At 39.2% G+C, this 13,818-nt stretch overlaps 1 protein-coding gene across 4 annotated transcripts; it reads right to left on the bottom strand.

Moving 5' to 3' along the window:
* Positions 1-1,157: 1,157 nt before the first annotated feature.
* Positions 1,158-12,779, bottom strand: LOC113443339 (transforming protein RhoA-like). 4 transcript variants are annotated; one of them, XM_087925583.1, is made up of 5 exons: positions 12,549-12,779; positions 4,374-4,534; positions 3,732-3,852; positions 2,721-2,851; positions 1,158-2,504 (listed from the first exon to the last, which is right to left on the bottom strand). In XM_087925583.1, exons 2-5 carry the CDS (start codon positions 4,527-4,529, stop codon positions 2,331-2,333), a joined length of 582 nt encoding a protein of 193 aa, XP_087781709.1. In that variant the 5' UTR covers positions 4,530-4,534; positions 12,549-12,779; the 3' UTR covers positions 1,158-2,330. The 4 variants fall into 4 exon arrangements, with proteins under 4 accessions (XP_087781709.1, XP_087781710.1, XP_026567276.1 ...); XM_087925584.1 differs by having other exon boundaries at positions 4,374-4,531; positions 12,549-12,729; XM_026711491.2 differs by lacking the exon at positions 12,549-12,779 and adding an exon at positions 12,408-12,474.
* Between the last annotated feature and the right edge of the window lie 1,039 nt (positions 12,780-13,818).

Below are 13,818 nucleotides of genomic sequence, written 5' to 3'. Positions count from 1 at the left end.
AGTACAACTGTTCGCAGCTTCAGTTTTTTCTTCTGTAATGCAAGATGCATGGGTTTTCTAAATCCAAATCTCCATTGTATTCAGTTCTTCCATAAGGACGTTCTTTCATAAGTATCTAGATGAGCTATCCACCAACTTGCTGTCCTACAGATGGGTCACACTTTATACAGCTACCATAGGCTTTGACTGTCTGGCTGTTGGGTCAGTTGAAGACTTCATCCAGGCTTTCCAGTTACAAAACAAGTATGCTTCATGTGGGAGAAACTGAGAATTATTTTCACAAAGCAGGATTTCTCAGAACTGCAAAGCCCCTTGCCAGTGCACAACCAAGGAAAGAGAGTGTTTTGCTAATTTGATATTTACTTGAAAAAAATGATATCCATAGTGTAGATTGCTTCAATGTCAAATAGCAACAATGGAGGTAAGATGCTGGGGAACTACCAACATCAGCATCATAATGTTGCTTTGTTGGACTGATGAGGTGCAGCACTTGTGTACAAGTCAGTCAAATAGCATATAACTGTGTTCCCTTGAACCAATTTCTCTTTAATAAGGGCAGTGGTTGGGGAAGGTATATGTAGATTGAGAACAAATGGCTCAAAACCAGAACATCCCAGTTGCTTAACACATGATACAAACCATTTCCATCATTATTTCTTTTGTAACAAACTATGGTTTCCAGCAAATAAGATGTTCCAAATCACAGATCTAAGAATCAATACCATTTAAAACCTAATCATGAAAAAATGATTTTGTTTAGACTGTCACTCTTCACTCATATCCACCCACTTAAAAGGACAGGTGCTTTTATGTACATTAGTGAAACTATATGGACTCAGGAAAAGATGTGGTTATCAGGATTGTTTGTGGCCAGAATCCAAGACAAATGGTGCTTCTGACTGGATTTTCACATGTTCCAGTATGTCATTTTTAAATATTTACCCTATTTCTAATAGCCAGGATAAGAAGTGCTCTTTGACTGTCTTCAGGGTGGACATAAATTACTCCGTGCCATTCACTTGATTTTCTCGAAATGTACCCTCTAGTGAGAAATATCTTGTGACTCTGTCCTAGCAAATTTCATCTTTCTTGGCTACAGAGCGAAGGGCTCCCTTTCAAGCAACACATGTGTAAAGAGGCAAGAAGCGGAACCTCGCTTATACTAAACATTGCTACAAATTTATTACAGATTTGTCTTTCAAGTACATTTTGAAAAGTAACAACCACTTTTTAAACATGTGAATACAAATTAAACACAAAAATCATACATCCCGGTGGCAACGCAGTGAGTGGGGTTGGGGAAAGGAAGAGAGGAGCAGCAGCAGCAGGAGTGAATGAGAGCAAAGAGACAGAAGCAACAGAGTTAGGTCCTTTGCACTTGGGAGCTGTGGCAGTGACTATTTCAGCCACAGGAGGTCCAGAAAGCTGGCCCATAGCACCTCTGCTTACAAATGTAGATACGTTGCAAAGAAGGGGCCAAGCTGTAAGACCCAATCTCCTGAGCAGACTGAAAGAAAGAGCTCCCTGCTGTCCTGTCAGGAAATTAAATATTTTATTAAAAAGAAATATTCAGAGTACAGGGTAGAAGAAAAAGGTAGAGGAGCCTGTGCCATTTTAATAAGGCACCCCTCAAAATAAAATCTTAAATTAGATGGCTTTTTGGTCTTTGTTTTCTTTGAGGAAAGGGACATGGTCCAAAGTAAGTCTGCTTCACCCTGAACAGCAGAAAAGGCAACGAAGGAATCAATGTATCTGCCAAAGTAGGAGGTGCTAAGTGAATTGTTGACTGCTGTGCTGGAGGCATTCCCTACCTCCCAAAGTGACTGACTTGTTTCACAAATCAACAGTCCCTTTTATGCTAAGGGAAACTCTCTGGGACTGGATGTTCAAATTGCTAAAGCAAGAAGCTTCCACACTTTGCAGGAAGTCTTCTCTAAAAGAATTGCCAAGAACCATGTAGTGCCATGGGCTACTAACGAAAGAGGCAAGACTGCTATGAGCAAGCAGGCATAGAAGGACAAGGAGCTCTCCCACTGACCCATCAAAGGCCAATACCTTCTGACCTTATGTGGAAGGGTCAGACTTTTGTAATGGAAGGGGGGAAATGCCACCCCTGCAGTGTGATGGGAACAGCCTGGGACAGATTGAGAAACCCACCTCCATAGTTAGTTGCCATGCTCCAGAAGAACCCCTGCCCAGCACTAGCAGGATTCCCCTCTGAAGAGACATGCCAGTCCTGCCTTCAGCACAGTATTCAGAAGGGAGGAAAGCCTGGAAGCTAACAGCTCAATGACTTGGCTGGCAGGCAGGGAAGGCAGGCTGGGGAGGTTTTAGAGCAATTGGCATGAGGTCTTCTTGCGCCCACGTTTGGCTTGTAGGGCAGCTCGGGTTGCCATCTCAAACACTTCCCGGACTCCATCCTTTGTTTTGGCAGAACATTCCAGGTAGCCAAAAGCACTAATCCTGTTGGCCATATCTCTGCCCTCCTCTGGCTTCACCGGTTCCTACAATGAGAAAAAGACAAGTGAAGTCTCCTGGATTTCATACTGAGGAAGGAAACAAGAAGTAAAAATCCAGCAATAAGAATTATGGGCTTCTACAAGTAACTTTCATCTTCAACAAGGATCTCTAGAATTTTTTTTCTCTTAACAGAATCCAAAGCATTCCCACTCTAATGATAACAGTAGATCCAGAAAGGGATGTCGAACTATTGACTTCACCTGCTTCATCTTGGCTAACTCCCGACGTGTATGTTCATCATTACGCAAATCCTTCTTGTTTCCTACCAGGATGATAGGCACATTGGGACAGAAGTGCTTGACTTCTGGAGTCCACTTCTCAGGGATGTTTTCTGTATAGGAAGAGAATACAGGTCAATTAACACCTTTACATGAGAGGCTCCAATTCACTGAGCAGTTTGGTTACAAGACAATATCACAACTGTGACAGAAAATTTGTGAACCATTTACAACTATCTGTAACCTTGCACTAATCTTGTGACTTTAATAAGATCAAAGTATTTTAGTCCTATTAATATATGAAAACATTTTAGTTATACTAATAACACATAGAAAAGCATTTTTATTCCAAAGTTGCCCCATTTCTGACAAGAATTTACAGTTTAACTACTGCTTCAAAGAAATTTAAAGATCTTTCCCCTTCCTGGAACAATACTGAAATCTTGAGAAAAGGAAGAAATTACAACTTAAGTAACAGTATGGCTATGGAGAAATATGGTAAAATGCACAATCATATCCTACCACATTGACAATTTTGTTCAAGAATAGATACCATAAATATATTAGTATTTCTAAACAGATAAAAGAAGAAAAAGGGTAAAGACTAAATCTGTGGACTCTACTTTCTTCCCTGTACCAGGAATAGACAAGCTGAGGTCCTAGGACAACAATCCATTGAAAACCTAAATGCAGTCTCTGCAGAGGCTCTCCAAAAGTTTCCTCTGAAATATAAATATTTGATAAATGAAACAATGTTTAGTGTAACCAACAAACTAAACATTATACAGTATATACATGGGGCCATTAAATTAACTGTACTCAATTTTTAATTAAATAAAAAGAGAAGGGTTTCCTGGTCTGACCTACCATTTTCTGTGACTCCAAATTTTGGAGTGTGGCTCTCAACACGCTACTCAGAAGAATAGGATTCTCAGCCTCACCTCCCAATCTAAATATTCTTATTCTGTACAAAATGGGAGATTAAAGACTCACCTAAACTGTCAGGGCTGTCAATGGAGAAGCACATGAGGATAACATCTGTATCTGGATAAGACAGGGGTCTCAGGCGGTCATAGTCTTCTTGTCCAGCTGTATCCCACAGGGCAAGTTCTACCTGTACAAGTACAGAGTTGGCAACTTTAGAGACATGGAGTACATTCTGAAATAAACTAGTTTGTCACACCATTGCATCCTTATGGTTCAGTGAAACTGCTCGAGAATCAAAGCACACAGCATTAACTGAATTCAACCAGAAAATGATCTCTATTTTATTTTTACCGTATTTCAATTCTTTCACACTGATTTTAATTCCTGTTCTTAAGCAGATATAACAAACTGGAGAAGGCAATCACATTGCATAAACCAATCAGAACAGAGAAAATATATTTAATCTCCGATGTGCATACTGCTTGGTCCAGTGCCCAAAGCAATAGATAAAAGGCAGACTCATAACTTACACCACATTTCAGCAGACATTTCATGCATTCCAAAACATACCCTGCAGAATTAAATAATTTATTTTTGCTTCTGCATATATGCAGAATACAAATGTATCTTATGATCACCCCTTTCCATCAGCTGTGTTTTGAATTTCATACTCCTATAGGATTAGATTTTTGAAAATCAGCAAATTACCTGTTTTCCATCCACTTCAATGTCAGCCACATAGTTCTCGAAAACAGTGGGGACATAGACTTCTGGGAATTGGTCCTTGCTGAAGACAATAAGGAGGCAGGTCTTTCCACAAGCTCCATCTCCCACAATAACAAGTTTCTTGCGTATGGCAGCCATCTCTACTAAAAGAAGAAAAATTTTCAGCAACTGATTGAATGGCTCTTGGTGTATTTTTTTTTTAATAAGTGTTAAATATTGTCCCACTAGATTTTATTTTCAGATGGCCTTACCTTAAAAATAAACCTACCGTATCATGCTACAGGGAGTCAAGTACAAACTTTATTTCAAACTTTTTGGATTCTCATATTTATTAAAAACATTTATATAGCTCCCATATCAAACTCTGGGCAGTTTCTAACCAACAGTTACAGCAGGAACAAAAAAACGTCATAAAATCAAGCACAGGAAAAACAACCACCTTGCTTATCAACAGAAGTTCTGGTCATATGTCAAGGACTACTTGGATATTTGTGGAACCAGAACATCAACTGCAACCTGAGAACAGCCAAATCAATCCACACATTTCAAGAACTGTGGTTGACATTATAGTTTCAAGAGATATGGTATAAGAGTAAGATTGTCTGAAGACTGAATTCATTCCTGTGACAAGAAGGGTTGTAGAAGGAGAATTTCTACGAACATTGATACAAAAAACAGGCAGGCACATCTTACTTAAAATAAACAGGAAGATACAATCCTTATTTTTTCAAAAATACATAGAATTGGCCGATTAAGGAATGCAACTAAGCCAGAATCACATATAAATAAAATCAAGTTTTATTTTTGTTGAAGAACTGTCTCACTCAGCAACAGAAATGTTGGGCTCAATTGTGATTGTAAACGGATGACTATCTGTACTATTATTTAATAAAAAGTTATTGCAATAAGCCATTCTTTATTTATTAATTCATTCCATTTATATGGCTGCCCAATTCAACAAGTGACTTCAAGCAGTGAACAAAGTAAAAACTATTACAATAATCCAAAAAATAAAAAAAACAAAGCAGCTGAGAATATATCATACATTAATCACTAACAGATCTTTGAACACACCCAAGGTCTCAAGCCCAGAGTCAGGTCTTTAATGGCTTGAGAAAGGCCAACAGAATTGGGCTCATCCTGATCTGCAGAAGGGAAATATCTGTGGCAAAAAAGGTACAGTACACCTTGCAAGCCCTACTAATGCTCCTAAGATGATGGGATCCAAAGCACACCCATCCTCTCTGATCCAAAAGAACTGGGGAGAGACAGTCCCTCAAATAACATGATCCAAACATAAGAAGGTCTTTAAAGGTGACAACAGTACCTTGGCTTGTATCAGGCAGCATTCTGACAACCAATGAAGCTTACAGAATAGTGGTGTTACATGTGCCGAATAACTGGCACTATTTACTACCTGTGCTGCCACATTCTGCACCAATTGAGGCTTCTGAATGCTTAAGACCAGCCTCATGTAAGCTGCATGGCAGTAGTCCAAGTGAGAGATCATAAGGGTATGAGTAACAGTTATGCAACTTATTTCATTCTGCTTCTCCTGTTACGGGCACTCCTCATTTAATGACCATTTGTTCACTGACCATTCAAAGTTACACTGTCACTGAGCGAGGGAAATTAAGATCATCCTTAGTACTTTCAGCCATTGCAGCGTCCCTGTGGTCACCCAATCATGATGCAGACGCTTGCTAACTGGATTACTATTATGACATTGTAATGTCCCACAGTCAACAAACAAAGTCAATGGGGAAGCGCTGGTAGGAGATTGAAAATGGCAAATATATGAAGATAGTGTAGATACTGTGCAGGATTCACCTAACTAGGTCTGCTGGAACTGCCTTGATTAGTAGTTCAGTCATGTGACATCATGCTTTATGACCATACTGGTTAGCAATGGAGTTTCAGTCCCAAATACTATCAGTAAGCAAGGAGACTTATATTTTTCAAAATGGTCAAAACCCCATTTTTAGCCTTTTTATTTTTGATGTCTGTGAAAACACATGGTATCTGAAATGTATGCTTTGAATCTATCTATCTTTATAAAAATTTAAATAAATTTTTAGAATCATCCCTATCTTTAAGGATTCTGGGCAACATGTAAATATATAACCAATGGTGTGTTTCAAATTTTTTTCCTACAGGTTCGGTGCTTGCTTCACCGACGCATTCGCAGTGCTCAAACTCCATGCTCTGAATCAAGGCTTGTAAGCTGTGCAGGAGCGCCTATCACGCGCGCATGCCAAACGCGCGAACCGTACCCACGCAGGGCTCAAAGCCCTTCCCTGGTGAGCTGTTCTGTTTTTTAGATCAACTGAGGCACGGCAATCAGCTCTGCCGCGTGAATCAGCTGAGCTAATAAACAGAATATAGGAGAGATGAGCAGAGGCGGGTGGATGGGGCCAGTCAAAATTTTCTCTACCGGTTCTCCGAACCAGTCAAAATTTTCCCTACCTGTCCATGAGGACTGGTCAGAACCAGCTGAATATCACCTCTGTATATAACCCAACTTACAACATGGAAATAAAATTCCAAGTATATATCTCTAATAGGTACCACTGCCAATCACTCATTGGAGCCAAAAGCACATTGAAATGAAATAATTTCATTTTAATTTACTTTGGAAGATTATAAAAGAACAGGAACTGAATATACTTTCAGGAGGAAAGTTGATATTTATTACAGAGAAGACCTGCTGCCTAAACCAGTCCCATAAATTTCTTCTATGGGCATATACTGTCAACACACTTCCTCTAAATGACTGGACTAGACCAGCAGATATAGTTTTACCCAGGCTCTGACTACTAGATCCCAAGAAGGCTTGATAATAAGGCTGCCATACAAAGCCAACAAATATAATAAACCAGTATCAGAATTGGCCCTGCAAGCTTACTGGCAATCGATGTCATGATATTTGTGTTCTTAGACACTGGCAAGACTTTAACCATAAAATGATTTATGTATAAAGTATTTATAGCATATATTATGCAAACCCAGCCAATAGTGACTTATTTAAAAGCATGATTAAACAAACCATGGTTTAGTGGGATGGGTGAAGCAGATTAGCCATTATATATACTCTAACTTTGTGCATCTGCTTTCATATAACTATTGTTACTTAACTTAAAAAACAGTCTATCCTTGGAAACCTGGAGTTCAATGATGCCTGAGGAAATGTGGTTTTGTGTACCTGTGATCAGCATATGTCACAAGCACAACTATACAACATAAGATGTTGTACAAATCCAATCAGATACAGGTTGTATCATTCATTTAGTAACTCCTTGAAGTTAAAACAGCAATGAAAAAAGTGATTTAGGATTGGTCCTTGCACTTAATACTATCACAATACCCCCCATGGTCAAGTGATCCAAATGTTGGTGCTTGACAACCAACATTATTTACAACAGTTGCAGCATCCTGTGCTCATATGATCACCATTTGCGACCTTCCCGGCAGCCTTCTGATAGCGAAGTTATGAGGGAAGCTGGATTCATTTTAACAACCATGTGAGTTACTTAACAGCAGTGACTCATTTAATCATGGCAAAAAAAGTTGTAAAATCGGGCATGACTTATTTAACACCCGCTTTGCTTAGCAATGGAAATTCTTGTCCCCATTTCAATAGTAAGTCAAGGACCACCTGCATAACTAACTATTGGCCATGACTGATACCTATTGCAACTCAGCCATAACCAGAGGGACACACCTTGATTTACAATAAGACTGAAATAGTGTTTACTATCCATAATTTTAAAAGTGTATTTAAAATTTAATTTGCATTAAAAATGCAAATTAATAAAGTAATACACAACACTAGTAAATGTCATATTAACAATGCTTATGAAAAAGAACTGAATGAATTAATTGGTATTTTCTAGAGTCTGACTCATTAGATCCAAAACAGAAGTTTTTTTTGGGGGGGGGGGAGGAAAAAAATTTATTTGCCCACTTCTGAAATCTGGCACTGCCAAGTCTAATGTTGCTGAAAACTTGCAATGTTTTTAAAGATGAGAATGTTTTTATAACATACCTCAAGGTTACTAAGAGAGGAACTGAACAGTGAGTAAATGCTTTGGATGTGAGGATAAACATTTAAAGCTAGGAAAGTTACACCAATATCTGGTATTCTAAACCAGGGGTTGCCAACCTTTTGGACCTCAGGGACCACCAAACTCATAATTTTAAATCCCAGGGACCACTAACCGGTTCTGTGGGCGTGGCCTAATTTGTGGGTATGGCTTGGTGGTCATGTGACTGGCTGGGCATGGCTTGTAAATATTATAAATATTTATATAAATAGATTTTTTATGAAAAAAAGAGCAACTTTTACCCAAAAATCAGGCAAAGCAGGCGGGCAGATTGAGTTGCTCACAGAATCACAGATTCATTCAGAGATCTATCTTTCTGCCATCAGCTAGCTCAGTCTACACTGCTTCAATTCTAAGTAAAATTCAGCTCATCTAAAGATTAACTAGAAAGCAAGGAATCCAACGATTTCCTGCTTTCTAGCTAATCTAAATCTCCCTGCACAGCAGAACAGCTGATGGTTGGAAAAAGGAAAAATGAGTGGGTGGGGAGGGTTCCCAAGGGCCATGTGGGCAGCACAGCCTTGTGTTCCTGCTCAGCCTGGATTAATTGCTTTGGGGGGTGCTTTGGGGTGACATCTCTGCAGACCACCCAAATTTTCTCCAGGACCACCAGTGGGCTGCAGCCTACCAGTTCGCGACCGATGTTCTAAACAACCTTTTCTCATGTATTCAGATGGAAAGAGAATACAATTTTCTTGACCAACAGGTACACTAAATGCTTGTTAAAAATTTTTAAGGCCAGAACTGATCAAATTCAATTCCACATGAATCCTGAAAAGAGCTCATACTGCTAAAGAATCCTCCATAAGAGCAATCAGTGTTAACCTCTCCTCGATGCTAGACTGCAATCATCAAACACAATTAACAAACTCTAAAATTAAGCTATGTTGTTCTCATCTAGTATATGATTAGAGGCAACATCCTCAAGTGACTCAGCAAGTTGGCAAACAATTTTATTATGATTTAATTTAGAAGCGCAGGGTGAGAGCACTAAAAATATTGCCTATTTTTAGTTACCAAAACCAGCCCCAAAATTCAACTATACAGAATTTAGGTTGCCTCCCCAGAATAATTCTATTTAAACACTCTGATCAGCTGGCCTTTACTCTTTCACTATAATGGAATCTCCTTTCTTAGATTACTTATAATTTTTTTTAAAAAAGAGCCACAGATAGTGTCCCTTTACCCTACGATGAAAGGTCTATGGAGATTCTCAATCATCCAGGTCATGGTTGTCTCAAAGTTGTTTTTAAAGAGGCAACTGGATTTTCTTGGGCTTTTTCCCTTGAAAATGTTTTGCTTTTTATCCAAAATTGAAGAAGTTTCATGGATGAGAAGTGAAACATTTTCAAGGGAAAAGAAATCAATGAAGTCCAGTTGCCTTTTGAAAAGCACCTTTGGAACCTATACTGAGCATCATTCCAGTGATCTAAGCTTAAATATTCAACACACCATTCAAGAGGGCTTACTTACAGTAACAATTCACCTGCAGAAAGAGTTTTAGATAGCTCACAATGAACTGTAGTAACTCAGTGTTTGGGGCTTGACAGCATTTTGTTTCTATTTATTCTCATACACAATCTTATCAAAAATAATACTATTCATATTTGATAAAGCATGGTGTCCAATGTATGAAAATTGTTTATTTTAATTCTTTTATACATTTGTCTCTAGAACTAGGAAATCAACAATAAATTGCTGGATACAAATATTCCCATATTTGAAGAACACATAGGAGATAAGGTTGAGATAATGTTGTGCAATCCAGTTATTGTCCCTGTATTACACAAATAAAGAATACTGTAGGTGAAAGTTTAGTAAAGAATATTAAGAGAAAATGAGTAGGATTTAACAACTTGCAGCCTGAGCTTACTGTTGAATTTCAATTTATCATTGGTTCTAGCCAGAATAGTGGATAAGTAATTGACATAAACACTATGAGAAAAGTATCACATAATCCTCCTCTCATTTAAATCGATAGAATCTATTTAGTTTATTGCTTTTGCTGAATAATGGCTGTAATAAATTGAAACTGAAATTGCTTTTGAAACAAACTGAGTAAATAAAAACAATTCCTCAAGAAATTCAATACAACTGTAGATTCCTCCAAGCACATGCTGAGCTGAGGAATCCATTTTCACTTTCAAAATAAGTTTGCACTCAAGTTTTTAAACGTGCTAGTGTATTTTTATTTCAAAATTAAACTATTTCTAGTGCAATTTAGAACAGGCAGTTTTTCTGGAATGTTTAAATAATTAAATCAATTCTTTGCTAGCCTACTCTTCCACAAATCTTCCAGAAAGTTACCAGATCCTGACTGACTTTTGCCCACCTCTGACTTAAAGAAAACAAAGATGGGAAAAGCAGAAGTTTGGGAAAACAGAACCTTGCACACTGAATTTTCTTACAGATATTGCTTAAGCGGGAATTGTTATAGGCTTGTTATAAAAGACAAGATCCATACACAGGGAACAGTATTAAGAGCAAATACAAAAGTTTACCAATCTACCAACAGCATAATAATGCTCATAATACATGATGCAAGTATCTGCAAATATACATAAATATTCAAGACACAAGCATACAAAACCAAATTTTAATTCCTGAAAACTTTCAACTTATATGTAGCTCAAAGAAGACTGATTAGAGAAATAAAGTACTGCAGTATATGCAGCACATTTCCAAATTTCTACAGCTTATTTCACAAAATTCAACTTAAAATTAAATTTGACTCCAAAATCGGACAGTACTTGTACATAGCATGGCTGAAACTTACTGTACAATTGTAATTACTCTAGAATTACTGTAATAACGTGTGTTTTCTCAAATTATCCTTCATATTTACAGATGTAGCTTAGCCAACAGATCAAGTTGAATTACTTTTAATTTACCACAATATTTGTGATGATGTTCTGTGATTTTCAACTAGCCAAAACAAAGATGTGTAAGTGGTAAAGTTTTGTGTTTACAATTTTATTTATTATCCAAACAGAGATAAAAACCTGCACATTTTACCTTTCACTTTTCTTAGGACAAGAAAACATTGCATATATTTTGGGGGATTTGATTTTTAACAAGAAAGCGGAAATGAGTTTTGCAAAGTTCCCAGGGCTTCCTATTTTATCAGTAAAACTGTGATGTACAAACTTTTCCCTTTGTGATCGGGATAAATTAACATGGAGCAATTAAATCGTCCACCTCTTTGATCATTTTCACTACAGTCCTACATCATGCAAATCTGTGGCCGCCAAGAAGCAGCGCCAAAAGCCTACACAAAGATTAGGTACAAACAAGTGGTTGGGTCTGTCATCCGAAGTCACTTCAAACTTCAACAGCCGAGGAAAGAAACGCAGAGCCGGGAGGGGGAAAAAACCCACACAAAACCAGGCGGCTGGCTTTCCAGCTCTCCTCGAAGGGAATTCCCAGAGCGCCTTTAACCACTTTTATCGTGTAAAATGGAGATTTTCTAATCGAGCCGGAAACCAAGCGGGTGTGTTGGTTGGACTTTCTTTTTTTCCCCTTCACATGCTACCCCCGCCCCAAAGCTACACAACTAAGCTGTGCGAGCGCGAGGGACCCCCGACTTCGTAACGGACACCCTCCCCAGCCAATCAAAATCCCTCCAATTCCCCCACCGCCACCCCACATCGGTTGGGAGGGAGGCACAAGCCGCCCCACCGCCAACTGTCTTCTCACTTCGCGCATGCGTCCCAGGCACCTCTTCGATTCCTTCCCACCCCGCATCCAACTTTACCCCAATAGTTTTTTTTAAAAAAAAGCTTCAACCCTTTAACTTTGAAAACAACCCCCCTTCCCCCCCAAAAAAAAACTTCTAAAATGTTCGCATCCTTGGAAAAACAAAAGTATCCCAGACTTTTTTAAAAATCCAATCTCTCACGAATTGCCATCTTACCGGTTCGGTTTCACCCGACTGCCGGCTCCGCCCGCCTCCCCTGACCGCCGACGCCCGCACTCTCCACAGCTGCCCCTTACAAACCCCTCCCACTTCGTGATTGACAAGAAACTCCACCCTATTGCATAACCCTATACAAACTTCTTGGAGCGCTGCCGTCATATAAAAGAGGGCCGAGTCCGCCCCATCTTCAGATTGACAATAGAGGGTAAGCAATGGGAAAGCACTATGCTCTCCAACTTGTGTTTGATCGTGTCATCGGGCGCTGTCCGATTCCGGAATGATGGAATCCGACGACCAATCGCCAGCCAACCTCCGGAACAGTCTGATAGGCAATGGAGCTAGACCAATCATGCCTGGATTAAGTAAAAGTGTCCAACTACACACGGAAGGCGGGCCACTCCTTTCCTAGACTTGGTTGTCATTGGTCATGTGTTCGCGGCCAATAAGGGCGCATGAAGAAAGTTCTCCAAGTCATTTCCCAGCAAGGGCGGGTTTAAGTTGGACGCCACACCCACCCCAATAGGATCAGCACAAACCAATGGTTTTCCCGGCAAGCTCCGCCCCTTTAACCCTTGCGAACAGGCTTCTCCCAACCAACGCATGGAGCTTATTTCCCGCCGAGTTGAGGCTCTCCCAAGACAAAGTGATTTTCTGTGGCAGCCATTTTGGAAGTTTCTCACTCGCGCCCCCAGAGGCCAATGGAAAAACTGCGAACAGATTCTGCCTGATGTCTGTATCAGCTGTATGAGGTCTTTTGGGGAACTGGGATGCGGAAGGTTCGCTTTCGAGGAATATCCAAACTGATTTCATAAGTAGCATTGATCAAACTTGAATTAGAAGAATCAGAGTGTTGTGATTTGATTTGTGGTGGTGGAAGGATGAGGTGAAGTAGACATATCTGAGCGTTTTAGTGCCGGTACACAGGCATGCATACTTTACAGGCTGCACCTGTTTGCAACCTTACCAAAACATCCGTAAGTTGAAACTGAATTGCAATTCTTAGGGTATGCTTTGAGATTGCAATTGCAACACATTTATAGGGAAGAGTTGTGGTTTCCGAACATTCCGGGAATGCAGAAAAGTTATTCAGGCCCAATGTATGTATACACCTCACACTAAAGATGGAAGAATTAAACTTCATACAGGTCTAAGACTTGCAGAGATGCTAAAAGCTAAAGCTAGGAATTTCTGGCAGCCAATAGTCCAATATTATATAGAAATATATAGGCAAAAATAATGAACATGATAGCCAGAAGGAGCCTTAAAATTAAACAATTGCATCTTGTGTATAGAAGCAGTTTAAATTTAATCTAACATTTTAATCCATATTTGGATGTTGGTACACTCTTAATGTCCATTGATCCTAACATGCTATTGTTTGCAATCGAAAAAAGGTAGGCTGTTTCCC

The sequence above is a fragment of the Pseudonaja textilis genome, chromosome 2, assembly GCF_049901715.1.
Source record: "Pseudonaja textilis isolate UNSWEBS1 chromosome 2, rPseTex1.2, whole genome shotgun sequence".
In the NCBI taxonomy this organism is placed as follows: Eukaryota; Metazoa; Chordata; class Lepidosauria; order Squamata; family Elapidae; genus Pseudonaja; species Pseudonaja textilis.
This window is presented reverse-complemented; position numbering and strand designations above follow the sequence as displayed.